Consider the following 15,349-nt stretch of genomic DNA (forward strand, 5'->3'; position numbering starts at 1 on the left):
TCATCCACAACAGACTGCATACTTGCCCCTCTTTCCAAAACTCTTGCATTCAACTCCCTAACAACCCCATCCATATACAAATTAAACAACCATGGAGACATCACACACCCCTGCCACAAACGTACATTCACTGAGAACCAATCACTCTCCTCTCTTCCTACACGTACACATGCCTTACATCCTTGATAAAAACTTTTCACAGCTTCTAACAACTTGCCTCCCACACCATATATTCTTAATACCTTCCACAGAGCATCTCTATCAACTCTATCATATGCCTTCTCCAGATCCATAAATGCTACATACAAATCCGTTTGCTTTTCTAAGGATTTCTCACATACATTCTTCAAAGCAAACACCTGATCCATACATCCTCTACCATTTCTGAAACCACACTGCTCTTCCCCAATCTGATGCTCTGTACATGCCTTCACCCTCTCAATCAATACCCTCCCGTAAATTTCCCAGGAATACTCAACAAACTTATACCTCTATAGTTTGAGCACTCACTCTTATCCCCTTTGCCTATGTACAATGGCACTATGCAAGCATTCCGCCAGTCCTCAGGCACCTCACCATGAGTCATACTTACATTAAATCACCTTACCAACCAGTTAACTATAGTCACCCCATTTTTTAATAAATTCCACTGCAATACCATACATATATATATGAATGATTTAGTTGGGTTAGAAGTTTGAATGGAGAAAATCTCAAGGAAGTGAAGTGTTTCAAATACCAAAGAGTTGAGATGAAAGCAAATGGAACCATGGATGAAGGGGTGAAGGTTCCAGGAGCTTTGAGGAATGTGGAGAAGAGGGGTGAAATTGGGCATCTTTGATGGTTTAGTAGTCCCAGATGTATGAATGTGAGGTCAAAAGCAGAAGTTGAAGAAAAACAGTTTCTACTCTTTCTGTTTGAAGCTAACTTTACTGCCTACTGTTTATTAGAATTGTTATGACAAATCTTTCTTTAGATGGGTCCTGATGCTGTTTGTTTTATTTTAGGCTATTTACAGTTCTGTCAATATACCCATAAACTGTAACTTCATCACTTACTTTGGAGTCTACTGCAGTTTCGTCCACTTGCTCACTCCAAAGTGCTGCCTCACCACCAAGAATGAGGTCTGTATGTGATGAACCAGTTAGGTTGGTAGCAATCTTATGTGGGCTATTGTCATAGACTTTCTGCCATCCCTTGTAGGGGCTGCACCAATTGTTGCCATCACCTACCCATGCCCCAAAGCCACAATCCAGGTACCAAGAATCGTAGTTGCTGAATATCAAACGGTAATTTTTATTTAGAAGTTCAGCAATATGTGGATCATCACCCGTGGTCCATATTTGGATGATGTATTGGTTGTTGCTGAGGAACTGGTCAATGTGATCTTTCTTTGTAAGATGAGATGTCCACATGATTCCTGGAACCTCTTTGTTACTGTTGGCAGAGGTGAGGAGCTGATGGGATTTATTTTGAAAGACATTCCACTGATTGTAGTAGGCATCCTCATCCAGACCAAAATTGTTATCAGTCATCCAAGACACGATTTCCTCTGTTGTGTTCCAGCAGTTTAAGTTCACCTACAATAAACAATTAATGAATAACATGGAAATGATGATGAGTAACAAACTTATCCTTTTAAAGTTCTGTACCTCATAAAAAGGGGAGGTATTTCATAAAGAATGGTAACTTCCTTGACTTTAGTGTGCACTGTAGTCATAGGATTGATCAATAAATTGAATTTGTTTGTAGAAAAATGATAAAAATTTTAAATGAATACAAGTAACAAAGAAACTTATAACATTATTATTAAGATTATTATCATCAGTACCATTATTGTCAATGGGGAATAGGCTAGCAGGTATAAAATCAAGAAATTGATATGCCATTGATATTATTGTTTTCTTATTAAAATAATTATTATCATTATCATTATTTTTATTAGTATTACTATTATTTTTTTATTATAGTTTGTCGCTGTCTCCCATGTTAGCCGGGTAGTGCAAGGAAACAGACGAAAGAATGGCCCAACCCACCCACATACACATGTATATACATAAACGCCCACACACGCACATATACATACCTATGAATTTCAACGTATACATACATGTACATACACAGACATATACATATATACAGATGTACATATTCATACATGCTGCCTTCATCCATTCCTGCTGCCACCCTGCTACACATGAAATGGCACCCCCCCCTCCCCCCGCGTGCTTGCGAGGTAGTGCTAGGAAAAGACAACAGAGGCCACATTCATTCACACTGTCTCTTGCTGTCATGTGTAATGCACCAAAACCACAGCTCCCTTTCCTCATCCAGGCCTCACAAAACTTTCCATGGTTTACCCCAGACACTTCACATGCTCTGGTTCAGTCCAATGACAGCACGTCAACCCCAGTATACCACAGTGTTCCAATTCACTCTTCCTTGCACACCTTTCACCCTCCTGTATGTTCAGGCCCCGATCACTCAAAATCTTTTTCACTCCATCCTTCCACCTCCAATTTGGTTTCCCACTTCTCGTTCCACATATATCCTCTTTGTCAGTGAAGTAATATGATAGACTGGATTGCAAATGAGGCTATTAAGATGTGTGACAGTGTAAAATCTTAGGGGTGAGTTCTAAGATTGTATGGGCACATATAAATGATGGATGATAAAAGGACAATTAGAGCAAATATGAGTGGACTGATGGGAAGAGGAGGAGGGATGCCAGGGGTGAGATGAAGAGAAAGAATGATGAAGCATATAGGTGAGAGAGGAATTAACATGTAGGGTTATGTGCAGCTGCACCAAGATAAGGGAACATGAAGGAAACTTGGCATGAACAATCTCGCTGAACATTGAGGAAAGACATATTGTATGTAGACTGCCAAACTACTAACCTCATCTCCACCAAAGTGGAACAAATCAATAGGGCTAAACAGCTCAACTATTTCATTGTAAATTTGGCCCAAAACTTCATACATTTTGGGGTTGGCCAGGTTAAGCTGCCCACAGGGAGGCTCCACACAGTATGATTGCCACGGTTCCTGGTGACCAAATTGAAGTTCATTATTATTGGAATAATAAAAATCTAAGAACTTAGCCAGAGGGTTTTCTGCTGTTCCAAATTTAAGAAAAAAATGATGTATCTAGTCTTTGAAAATTATGTCTACTGTCTAACTCCATTCCCATTCATATATATATATTTTTTTTTTTTCCAAATTATTTGCCATTTCCTGCATTTGCAAGGTAGCATTAAGAACAGAGGACTGGGCCATTGAGGGAATATTCTCACCTGGCCCCCTTCTCTGTTCCTTCTTTTGAAAAAAAAAAAAAAAAAAAATACCTAGATAACTGAAGCGGGAAATTTTATCACAAACATCTACAAAGATATGTCTAAATGGTTTTGATATTTTGAAGTAGAAAGCTGTAAAAGCAATCTTACATAAAAATAAGTGTTGCAAAACAATACTCAACTGCAGCTGGGAAGATGTGAGAAAATGAGCTCTTTCATGGACTTTACAAATGAAGATGAATGAGTTGTAGCATTTATGATATATGAATGAATATTTACAGTTATCCTTTTATGTAATATACTTAACCTTTAACTAGTCTGCCTACAGTCTGAAAGGGAATGTTAATACAGCATGATGCATAATAGCCTGATTTAAACATGATCATCCATATCCCTAAAGCCTTTTTCTCATAATTCCTCTCTGTATTCACTGCTTGTGATGAGATCAGTGGAATTGTGTTTTACAAATAACTGAGATAAATCAAAAGATATTAGTCTGACTTTCCTACGATTTTCTTAAAAACTGTATGATACACTTGAAAATACTCTTTGTCATGTGATAGAATTTGAGTTTCACTTTTATAAGTTATCAGAAGACTTCACTAAAAATTCCCCCTAATATAATATTCATTGTGTGATATATGAAATGAAAAGATACTTATATAAATGAATATTTAGTTACTGAATTTTAAAGTACTAGCAGCTGTCCATGACAAACACCATGAGTATGACACTTCCTGTCCTATGAGTGTTCATTGCAGTCATGACCATTCAGCCTCTTCTAATATACCTCTTTAACTGCTGATTTCATGTGTACAACAGAGGTACAATATGTTTTCACTTAAGGATAAGTCAATCTTACTTGTAAATTTTGTCAGATTGGAGGGCATACAAGGGTGAGAAATGAATGGCATGAGAATCTTTGTTTTGTTAACTTCAAAGAGATGGGTGACTGTAAATTTTATCTTACTTGAAATGAGTAATGGTTTTTAGAAAAAGGATAGATGATTGGGCAGATACATAAAAAGATAGTGCTATAATAGATTCTCAAACTAACTGGTTATTGATGAGAGATTTAAACAAATGAGTCAGATAACATAATTACCTTGTTTACACAAACAGCGAGTTTGCCAAGCCCCTGCATTTCTCCCCACTGCCATCCATTGCCTACATGAGCTGGGGCGTCAAATTCTGGCAGCACACGTATACCACGCACTCGGCCATACTCTACCAGATGACGCACATCTGCTGGATAGTAGATCTGACGAGAAGTGTAGGCACCATAGAAGGCCATATTAGGCAAACTTTCAAGATAAAGTGGGAAGGAGTGGCTGTCAGTGATGTGCCAGTGGAAAGTGTTGAGTTTATTAGCAGCCATTGCATCAAGTGTTCGCTCAATAGACTTCACATCAAAGAAGTTGCGAGATGTGTCGAGAAGTATCCCGCGGTATTTGAAATTTGGGGAGTCAGTGACATTGGCATCACTGACGATCATGAGTGAGTCTCTGTTTTCCTCATATTCTATTAGCTGTGACAAGGTCTCAAGAGCATGGCGGGCACCAAAGTATGTTGGTGCAATGATGGTGGCCGTGGTAATATCGCTTTTAGTGATAACTGATAACTCATACGATTCAAGTGTATCCAGAGTAAGGCGTGTCTCTTCACCTTTCACAGTTACATCGATTTGGAGAGTGTGAGCTTCCGTTGCTGGATTCCAGGGACCTTTCCATGCTGTAGAGTTAAAATTATAGTCAGGATGGTATTGCTGCAGGTTATCCTTAAAAATTGTAAGTGCTGCCTCCAAGAGGTCACACACTTGTTGTACACAGGTTGTTTTGTGTGTGATGCTTGTGGGGAGGAACTCAACCACTTCATTGCCAATGAAAGCTGCAGTAGGCTGGGGCCACAGGACACCATAGGGGCCACATGTCAGTTTGCATTTGTTTAGTGTCACCAGGCCCCCAACTCCTGAGTTTTCCTCTTTCACACATGTGCTGTTATTACATCTGTATCCCCACGGTGATGGCAACCTGTATGGGGTAAGCAAAACTTAAATCTCTTTGATATTTATTGTACTCACCCCTAATAAGATTTCAAATAGAAAGACATTGGTGGACAAAGCCAAAAGAACAGGCCCTATGAGACTACACAAAGGAACCACTGCTTAAGTTATCCACTGGATAACAAAGGCATGATATACAGTTTTCTAGTATCTATGTGTACTGGAAAGTCAGGAAAGGTTTTGAATAGTGTTTTCTGTCTACATTATGAATTTTTTATACTTATTCACAAAAGAATTTCAAAAGCATCTGCATGTTACATATCAAGAACGTAACTGTGGTGTAAGTATACCTGTGTTTTCTCCATATAAAAACTTATGCATGATATAGGGCTTTAGAGAACTGAAGAGGCTTAAGCATTATTTTGGTATGATATTGAGGAAAGTTTTGATATGCATAATTGCTACAGGATGAAATGTCATAAGCATACTGCCTGATTTAGATAATTGTATCTGTACATGATTTTGTGGTGCTAGTGTTTGGAAGACTTATGTTTGGATGCATCAGAATTGATCAAGCTTAGTATTAATCTGTAGATGAGACTCAGGTGATATGTGTAGGAAAAGCTTCTCTGTTGTGTCAGTATGTGAATTAAAATCCATAAGTGCATGTGATTTATAATTCCTTATTTTGATAATGGTTAGAGTATGGTGAAAGTGGTGCATGTTTTCAGTAATATCCACCCATGCTGTGTTATAACATGAGTAAGTCTCTAATGCAGTGTTAGTGAAGGATCAAACTCTTTTGATCATATGCAGATGAGATATAAATATATTATCAGTGGGGTTACTACATTGTGGTGTAAATGTGTAAATGAGACATTTTGCAATTGTAACCTGGGAAGAAACTTGTATTGGCATTATGATATAACACTTCTTGTGGTATTATTGTAAGGATGAGACTCCTTTTAATGGAGGAGGGTGAGTTTACAGTGTAGTGGTAGTGTGTGGGTGAGATTACTAATAGATGTTAGTGTGTGCATACTGTGTGGTGACAGTGAGTGATATACCTTTCTGGTGTTAGTGTGGGAATACTCCCATGTAGTGATAGTATCATGAGCCTTCAGAAAGTGGTAGTTGATTTTACTATTTATGAATCATAATGTATGCATTATGAAGTCATAGATATTGTATAAGTCTAGTGTGGTGTTTGGGTAAATTTATTTGTGGTATGATTGGTGTGAATGTTGTTACCAAATAAGTGATACTAGCATGTGTTGTCATATACATGGTATAGCGCCAGTGCTTATGACTAATTCTTTACTATAATTGTAGCCTTTTATGAAAGTGAGGGGGCTGGTGGTTAGTTATGGAGTGGTTTGAGTGGGAGGGGTCTAGTGCTGTTAAACTGAACTGAGTGCAAAGCATGTTAAGGTGGGATTGTACTGGGGATCATTGTTTTCAACATTGGTGTTTTGGGTTGCTAAAGCAGCCACTGACTGTTCTAGGTGGTCTATTCTGTGTGGTTTTGCAACTATGTTATATTTGTTTTTGAGAGGGTGGAAGACCATGCTGGTGAGATATAGTTTAGTGGATGAATTATTTGTAGAGGATGCTAAGGGATATTCATTTTTGTCCAAATCAGGTGCCAGTTAGTGTTCTGAGGCATTACGTTTGTGCACTTCTTTTGTGTTAAAGTTTTTGGTGTGGCGAATGAATGTAGTATGATAATGGTGGGTGTTTTGTTCTGTTGAAGTGACTGTCCATTCAAGGTGACTAGGAGGTTGGAGCTGTATTTGTGCTTATCTGGGGTCAAGTGAGTGATTGTAAAGACCTCTGTGAAGATGCAGACATTCTGTTCTGAATGAGCCATTGATCCAACTGTGTTATGTAGTGCTGCATGTTCGTTGCTGCTGCTGTTATGTCAAGGTGTTGTGATGTGATTATGAGGTCATCTGTAAATAAGAGGATCTTCATGTTGTGATATGCTGGAGGTAATGGGGACGTCATTTGGGAAGAGATTGAAGAGAGCTTGAGAAAGAACTGCTCCTTGGGAACTCCACTGTCTTATAATAATAGCCTAAAGACTTTTCAAAGAAAGTTACATGGTGTTACTCGACCTCGTTTCAAGATCCTACAGCATCAAGGCTTCCCTATTTCCACTCCTTTGGAGTGAGAAGTTCTCTGGTGAAACTCTATATTACATCTTGGGAAGTGAGTCAGTTGTTGTTCGCTGATGATACAGCGCTGGTGGCTGATTCATGTGAGAAACTGCAGAAGCTGGTGACTGAGTTTGGTAAAGTGTGTGAAAGAAGAAAGTTAAGAGTAAATGTGAATAAGAGCAAGGTTATTAGGTACAGTAGGGTTGAGGGTCAAGTCAATTGGGAGGTGAGTTTGAATGGAGAAAAACTGGAGGAAGTGAAGTGTTTTAGATATCTGGGAGTGGATCTGGCAGCAGATGGAACCATGGAAGTGGAAGTGGATCATAGGGTGGGGGAGGGGGCGAAAATTCTGGGAGCCTTGAAGAATGTGTGGAAGTCGAGAACATTATCTCGGAAAGCAAAAATGAGTATGTTTGAAGGAATAGTGGTTCCAACAATGTTGTATGGTTGCGAGGCATGGGCCATGGATAGAGTTGTGCGCAGGAGGATGGATGTGTTGGAAATGAGATGTTTGAGGACAATGTGTGGTGTGAGGTGGTTTGATCGAGTAAGTAACGTAAGGGTAAGAGAGATGTGTGGAAATAAAAAGAGCGTGGTTGAGAGAGCAGAAGAGGGTGTTTTGAAATGGTTTGGGCACATGGAGAGAATGAGTGAGGAAAGATTGACCAAGAGGATATATGTGTCGGAGGTGGAGGGAACGAGGAGAAGAGGGAGACCAAATTGGAGGTGGAAAGATGGAGTGAAAAAGATTTTGTGTGATCGGGGCCTGAACATGCAGGAGGGTGAAAGGAGGGCAAGGAATAGAGTGAATTGGAGCGATGTGGTATACCGGGGTTGACGTGCTGTCAGTGGATTGAATCGGGGCATGTGAAGCGTCTGGGGTAAACCATGGAAAGCTGTGTAGTTATGTATATTTTGCGTGTGTGGACGTATGGATATACATGTGTATGGGGGTGGGTTGGGCCATTTCTTTCGTCTGTTTCCTTGCGCTACCTCGCAAACGCGGGAGACAGTGACAAAAAAAAAAAAAAATATATATATATATATATATATATATATATATATATATATATATATATATATATATATATATATACACACACAGACATACACACATATACACATGTACATAATTCACAATGTTTGCCTTTATTTATTCCCATCGCCACCTCGCCACACATGGAATAACATCCCCCTCCCCCCTCATGTGTGCGCGGTAGCGCTAGGAAAAGACAACAAAGGTCCCATTCGTTCACACTCAGTCTCTAGCTGTCATGTAATAATGCCCGAAACCACAGCTCCCTTTCCACATCCAGGCCCCACAGAACTTTCCATGGTTTACCCCAGACGCTTCACATGGCCTGATGCTGTAGCATTTATGGATCTGGAGAAGGCATATGATAGAGTTGATAGAGATGCTCTGTGGAAGGTATTAAGAATATATGGTGTGGGAGGAAAGTTGTTAGAAGCAGTGAAAAGTTTGTATCGAGGATGTAAGGCATGTGTACGTGTAGGAAGAGAGGAAAGTGATTGGTTCTCAGTGAATGTAGGTTTGCGGCAGGGGTGTGTGATGTCTCCATGGTTGTTTAATTTGTTTATGGATGGGGTTGTTAGGGAGGTAAATGCAAGAGTTTTGGAAAGAGGGGCAAGTATGAAGTCTGTTGGGGATGAGAGAGCTTGGGAAGTGAGTCAGTTGTTGTTCGCTGATGATACAGCGCTGGTGGCGGATTCATGTGAGAAACTGCAGAAGCTGGTGACGGAGTTTGGTAAAGTGTGTGGAAGAAGAAAGTTAAGAGTAAATGTCAATAAGAGCAAGGTTATTAGGTACAGTAGGGTTGAGGGTCAAGTCAATTGGGAGGTGAGTTTGAATGGTGAGAGGCTGGAGGAAGTGAAGTGTTTTAGATATCTGGGAGTGGATCTGTCAGCGGATGGAACCATGGAAGCGGAAGTGGATCATAGGGTGGGGGAGGGGGCGAAAATTTTGGGAGCCTTGAAAAATGTGTGGAAGTCGAGAACATTATCCCGGAAAGCAAAAATGGGTATGTTTGAAGGAATAGTAGTTCCAACAATGTTGTATGGTTGCGAGGCGTGGGCTATGGATAGAGTTGTGCGTAGGAGGATGGATGTGCTGGAAATGAGATGTTTGAGGACAATGTGTGGTGTGAGGTGGTTTGATCGAGTAAGTAACGTAAGGGTAAGAGAGATGTGTGGAAATAAAAAGAGCGTGGTTGAGAGAGCAGAAGAGGGTGTTTTGAAGTGGTTTGGGCACATGGAGAGAATGAGTGAGGAAAGATTGACCAAGAGGATATATGTGTCGGAGGTGGAGGGAACGAGGAGAAGAGGGAGACCAAATTGGAGGTGGAAAGATGGAGTGAAAAGGATTTTGTGTGATCGGGGCCTGAACATGCAGGAGGGTGAAAGGAGGGCAAGGAATAGAGTGAATTGGAGCGATGTGGTATACAGGGGTTGACGTGCTGTCAGTGGATTGAATCAAGGCATGTGAAGCGTCTGGGGTAAACCATGGAAAGCTGTGTAGGTATGAATATTTGCGTGTGTGGACGTGTGTATGTACATGTGTATGGGGGGGGGGGGTTGGGCCATTTCTTTCGTCTGTTTCCTTGCGCTACCTCGCAAACGCGGGAGACAGCGACAAAGTATAAAAAAAAAAAAAAAAAAAAAAAAAAAAAAAAAAAATATATATATATATATATATATATATATATATATATATGTATATATATATATGTGTGTGTGTGTGTGTGTATTTTGATATGTATATGTACATGTATTATCCTTGGGGATAGGGGAGAAAGAATACTTCCCACGTATTCCCTGCGTGTCGTAGAAGGCGACTAAAAAGAGAGGGAGCGGGAGGCTGGAAATCCTCCCCTCTTTTTTTTTTTTTTTTTAATTTTCCAAAAGAAGGAACAGAGAAGGGGGCCAGGTGAGGATATTCTTCAGAGGCCCAGTCCTCCGTTCTTAACGTTACCTTGCTAACGCGGGAAATGGCGAATAGTTTGAAAGAAGCTATATATATATATATATATATATATATATATATATATATATATATATATATATATATCCCTGGGAATTGGTGAGAAAGAATACTTCCCACCTAGTCCTGTGTGTCCCGGAAGGCAGTTAAAAGGGGTGGGATCGGGAGGTTAGAAACTCCATTCCTATTTTGTGGTACTGTCAGTAGGGTACCCCTTTGTTGGGTCATACTATTTTGGTGGGACATTAGTTCCTTTTGGTAACTTCAGTTGTGTGGAGTAAAGACTACCAAGTGCTTTCACTGTGTAGGACTCCTGTGTTGAGTGAAGCTCTTATGTTAATTCTTTGGATGATTCCTTTATCATTCTAGTTCGTGGGTGATCCTCTTGAGTGTCTCATGAGGATGAGGCTCTTGTGTAGTTTAGTGTAATGAGGGTGAGACTGTTGTTTGTTAATAATGGGTGAGCCTTTGTGGTGTTAGCAGTTGGAGTTGACACCCTTTTATTTCCTGAAGTGTGATTTCTGTCCGATGGTGTTGTACTTACTCGAAGAAAGCCTCTGCAGATGGAGTTAGGCTAATACTTGCCAGGAGGAAGGCCCCTCCACACACAAGAAGGCCTCTCATTATGCGCTCTGTTACCACCTGCAATAAACACGTCTGTAAGTTGACTTAAAACTCCAATATGTAAAGGAAGTGTAACAAGGCACTTTCAGAATGTAGCAGTAATAGTTTATGTGGAATTCATAAAAATATAATACAGAAACAACAGTAACATTTCATAAAATACGTAATATTGAATCCTAAGTCACCTGGAAGGTAAACTATAACAACTATAATCTCATCTAGTGTTTGACATGATGCCTCGGGAAGGTGCTGTATGAGATTTCTGGCAAGTCTTGCATAACATGGCTTCTCCCGCTTGTGTTGTTTTTATGTCTTCACTAAACATGGTTCACGTGGGACATTATGCCGTCCTCCCAGTTTCTTTCGTCTATCTGTGTGTCTGCCTATGGACAAACAGATTTACACCATAGGTATTTCTTAGGCAAGTGACGAACTGATTAGATCCTGGGCCACGAAATTGTGAGAATGTTTCTTTTTTTTTTCCTTTTGCGATTGTAACAACTCAGGAATGCTGAATGATAGACAGGAAATGCCTTTTTAACATATTTGTATTGATAATGATAAATATGGCAAACTGACATTTTTAGTGTCATTTAACTCAAAGCAGGGCTTATTAATATGGGAAATGGTGTTCAAAAAAACCTTGCAGTATATGACATTATTGGGCACCAAGCAGGCTTACAGTGACACAATTCTTTGGAATCAACATAAACAAGAGTGAATATAAAGGTAAACTGATGATGTTCCATATCGTTAACTGTACATTACTCACTTGAACAGCAGTATCCTTTTCATTATCCCTTTGATTAATGCAAAATACTTTTTATGCGAATGACTCCATCTGGAAACAAGAGGCACCTGTATTGGCAAATGCTCCTCCACAAGTAAAATGAAAAAAGACATTTTGATTTACTTAACTGACATTTATTTTAGAGTTGAACTTTCCATGGCTCATTACTTCTGGTATATAGTACTCGCATTTTTTTTTCTTAAGTATGAAGCTTTTGTTGTATATAATGTTCTTGAGTTACCGTGCTAACAAGAATGTAAAGAATGTTTCCACACACATAGACAGACAGGGCTGACGAGAATATAAGCACTAAACACTTGTAATGTTGGAACAAAATAAGGCATCTTCAATCGTCGTCAAAACCAAAGACTCCCTGGGCGCCGCGTCAGTGATACCAAGGTCGGCAAACGGATCTAACAAAAGGTTTCGTAGTCTATCGGAGTACAGGGGATGGCTAATGATGCAGTGAAACCTGCACCTGTCTACCCCTGAAGACGACGGCAATAATATACCCTTGGTGATAACGGTATACCCCTGGAGGCGAAGGCAACCGCCTTCCCCTTGCGTTGACAGCAACGGTCTACCCCTGATGGTGACGGCACCGGTCTTCCTCTAAAGGTGTCGGCAACGGTCCGCCCCAAGTGGTATTGGCAACGGTCTACCCCTTGTGGTGACGGCAACTGTCTTCCTCTGAAGGCGTCAGCATCGGTCCACTCACGGTGTGCGGCAACAATCTATCTTTGGTGGTAATGGCAACGGTCTCATCACTGGTGATGGCAACAATCTATCTTTGGTGGTAATGGCAACGGTCTCATCGCTGGTGATGTTAACAGCATCCCTAGCTAGAACAGTTTATGTCAATAAAGGCCACTCTGTTGTTCTAGCAATGCTTCACGAAAATGAGATTCTACACCACTCTCTTATATTCCTGTATCGTGAATACTCTCACGTGCACACTAACATTTTCTATACAGGTTAACACTTAAATCCGACAGTAAGTGGAAGTGCCACACCTTTTGTATACTGTACCATGCATTAACTTTTCATGTAATATAATCATATACCCAATTAGCATCAAATTACCATGTCTCTTTGCGTCTCCCCATATTCACTTACCTAATGTGCTAAATCACTTCGACATCTCGCCTGCTGAGAGTAACTGTTCAAACTTTTGTATATCTACATTTATTGTTGCTCTGAAGTCTCTGCTGACAACCTTTTGACCTTTAAGGTTTAGGTAAAAGGTCACGACCAAAGGTCTTATCGTCGCGCTGGACGCAGGGAGGGAGAGGCTGGGGATTATTCAAAACCTGTCACCACGGCGTAGCAGGGTAGCATTATAGCAGGGATACATGTGTTCCCTCTTACTTATCTCTCATGACAAGATAATATATATATATATATATATATATATATATATATATATATATATATTTTTTTTTTTTTTTTTCATACTATTCGCTATTTCCCGCGATAGCGAGGTAGCGTTATTCTTTCATACTATTCGCCATTTCCCGCGTTAGCAAAGTAGCGTCAAGAACAGAGTACTGGACCTTTGAGGGAATATCCTCACCTGGCCCCCCTCTCTGTTCCTTCTTTTGGAAAATGAAAAAAAAAAAAAAAACCGAGAGGGGAGGATTTCCAGCCCCACGCTCCCTTCCCTTTTAGTCGCCTTCTACGACACGCAGGGAATACGTGGGAAGTATTCTTTCTCCCCTATCCCCAGGGAATATATATATATATATATATATATATATATATATATATATATATATATATATATGTGTGTGTGTGTGTGTGTGTATATAATGCAAGCATGAAATTGCCTTTAATTGTAGTGTGCAGGGAGTCTTACACTTGTAATGCCCCAATTCTTGAAAATTCTCTAGTACCAAACAAATTTGTACGCTGTTTGCATTACCTGCCTTCAGTCGCCTTGTTCCTTACATCCACCTCTTTTATATTATAAGCTACTTCTTCACATCTTTCTTTCAAAATTTCTTGTTCAGTATAAGGTTATGTTCTCTGGTTAGTCTGCGTGTGCAATTGTTAACAATTAATAACGTCTGGGGTCCTTAACAATAGTGTTTTGGGTCCCATCTCTTGCAACTAATAATTTACTGTCGTATACTCTTTTGATATATTGTATTCTCTCCACATTTACCATATTTTCTTTCACTTTATAGTATTAATCAACCAATCTTACGCTGTAAAAGTACTTCTTTACATATTTGAACAAAGCTCATTCTTTCTTTGCATGTTTGAACAAAATTCTTTCTTTCGAAAAAATTGATTATTCAATGCTTTGCATCATCAAGTTGGTTTAAAAAGAAAGAGGTCATGATCAGGTCGTCACTCACTCCTCGCTCTTCCACGGGGGGGGGCATGTTAGTGGATTCTAACGTTTCACTTGGAACTCGACTCCTAATTCTGGTACCATATTTATTGCTTTCCTCTAGAACTTCTCTATGAGCTCTGTGCGTTTTTAGCTGCGGCGACCAAACATTTTAGAAGCATATTATAGTTTTGGCCTTATGTAGGATATGAAAAGTTTTTAAAATATATTCTAATTCATATGTTTGAAAGCTGTTCTAATATTTGCCTGATGTGGGGCTTAGGCAACAGGTTAGGGAGGATGTCAGCTCCAAGTCCGTCCCATACCCACAATTGAGGCTTATTTCTTGCGTTTATCTAGTCCTACAGAACGGAGGTCTGATTCGTTGTGATTTTTTTTTTTTCAATTAGACGACAAATTATGTAATTTCTTGCTCTTTTTCCCACTTATTTAATTTTTCTTTAAACGGCCAAAACAGGCTGTTTTAAATATAAATATCAAACTGGTATATTTGAAAAAATTGAGATATTTCCTTTTAACTCATAGAATGAACTTATAAATTAGCGAATATATATATATATATATATATATATATATATATATATATATATATATATATATATATATATATATATATATATATACGCTGACATGGCAAGGACAAATAACATGTACCAATCTAGGCCACCTCGGTTGAAAGAAAAAAGTTAGAGAAAGACAGGAGAAATTAATCAAGACTCCGCACGTTGCTTGCAGGAAGAAAGATTATTTGAAGGAGGAAATGCAAAAGAAGGAAGAAAACTTCCATGGCTTAACTATGGTAGGAAAGAAGGTATCACGAAAGCGAGTCCTCGTGTGGCCGGTCTACAAACACAGGCTTTGGGAAGCAGCAGGCAAATGTGTACCACAGGTCCAGCAGACCTTTGGGGTGGGGATACATGCAGACCATTCACGATACCAATGGCCAAAATGATACCTATAGAACTGAGAGAGAGCGACAACATCGCGGCGTACGGGGAGGGAAGGTTGAAGTGAGGTCATGTCAGAATTCGTTCAACGGAAAGGCTTTACATTCCATTGTATTTAACAAAGAGATTGAGGATGAGCCACCCCCCAAATGTATGAGCAGTATTCTATACTTGGGCG

The 15,349-nt window shown here is 39.6% G+C and overlaps 1 protein-coding gene across 2 annotated transcripts in view; it reads right to left on the minus strand.

The window, feature by feature from the left end:
• LOC139758076 (chitooligosaccharidolytic beta-N-acetylglucosaminidase-like) overlaps nt 1-15,349 on the minus strand; it is a 35,674-nt gene that overhangs the window by 3,243 nt on the left and 17,082 nt on the right. For both annotated transcript variants that reach the window (XM_071679156.1, XM_071679158.1), the window contains exons 2-5: nt 10,999-11,096; nt 4,401-5,325; nt 2,901-3,047; nt 1,059-1,580 (exon numbers count right to left, since the gene is read on the minus strand). In XM_071679156.1, the coding sequence (XP_071535257.1) occupies nt 1,059-1,580; nt 2,901-3,047; nt 4,401-5,325; nt 10,999-11,096 (1,692 nt within the window). The remainder of the gene's footprint in view (nt 1-1,058; nt 1,581-2,900; nt 3,048-4,400; nt 5,326-10,998; nt 11,097-15,349) is intronic.

This window comes from Panulirus ornatus, chromosome 29, assembly GCF_036320965.1.
Source record: "Panulirus ornatus isolate Po-2019 chromosome 29, ASM3632096v1, whole genome shotgun sequence".
NCBI classification, from domain to species: domain Eukaryota; kingdom Metazoa; phylum Arthropoda; class Malacostraca; order Decapoda; family Palinuridae; genus Panulirus; species Panulirus ornatus.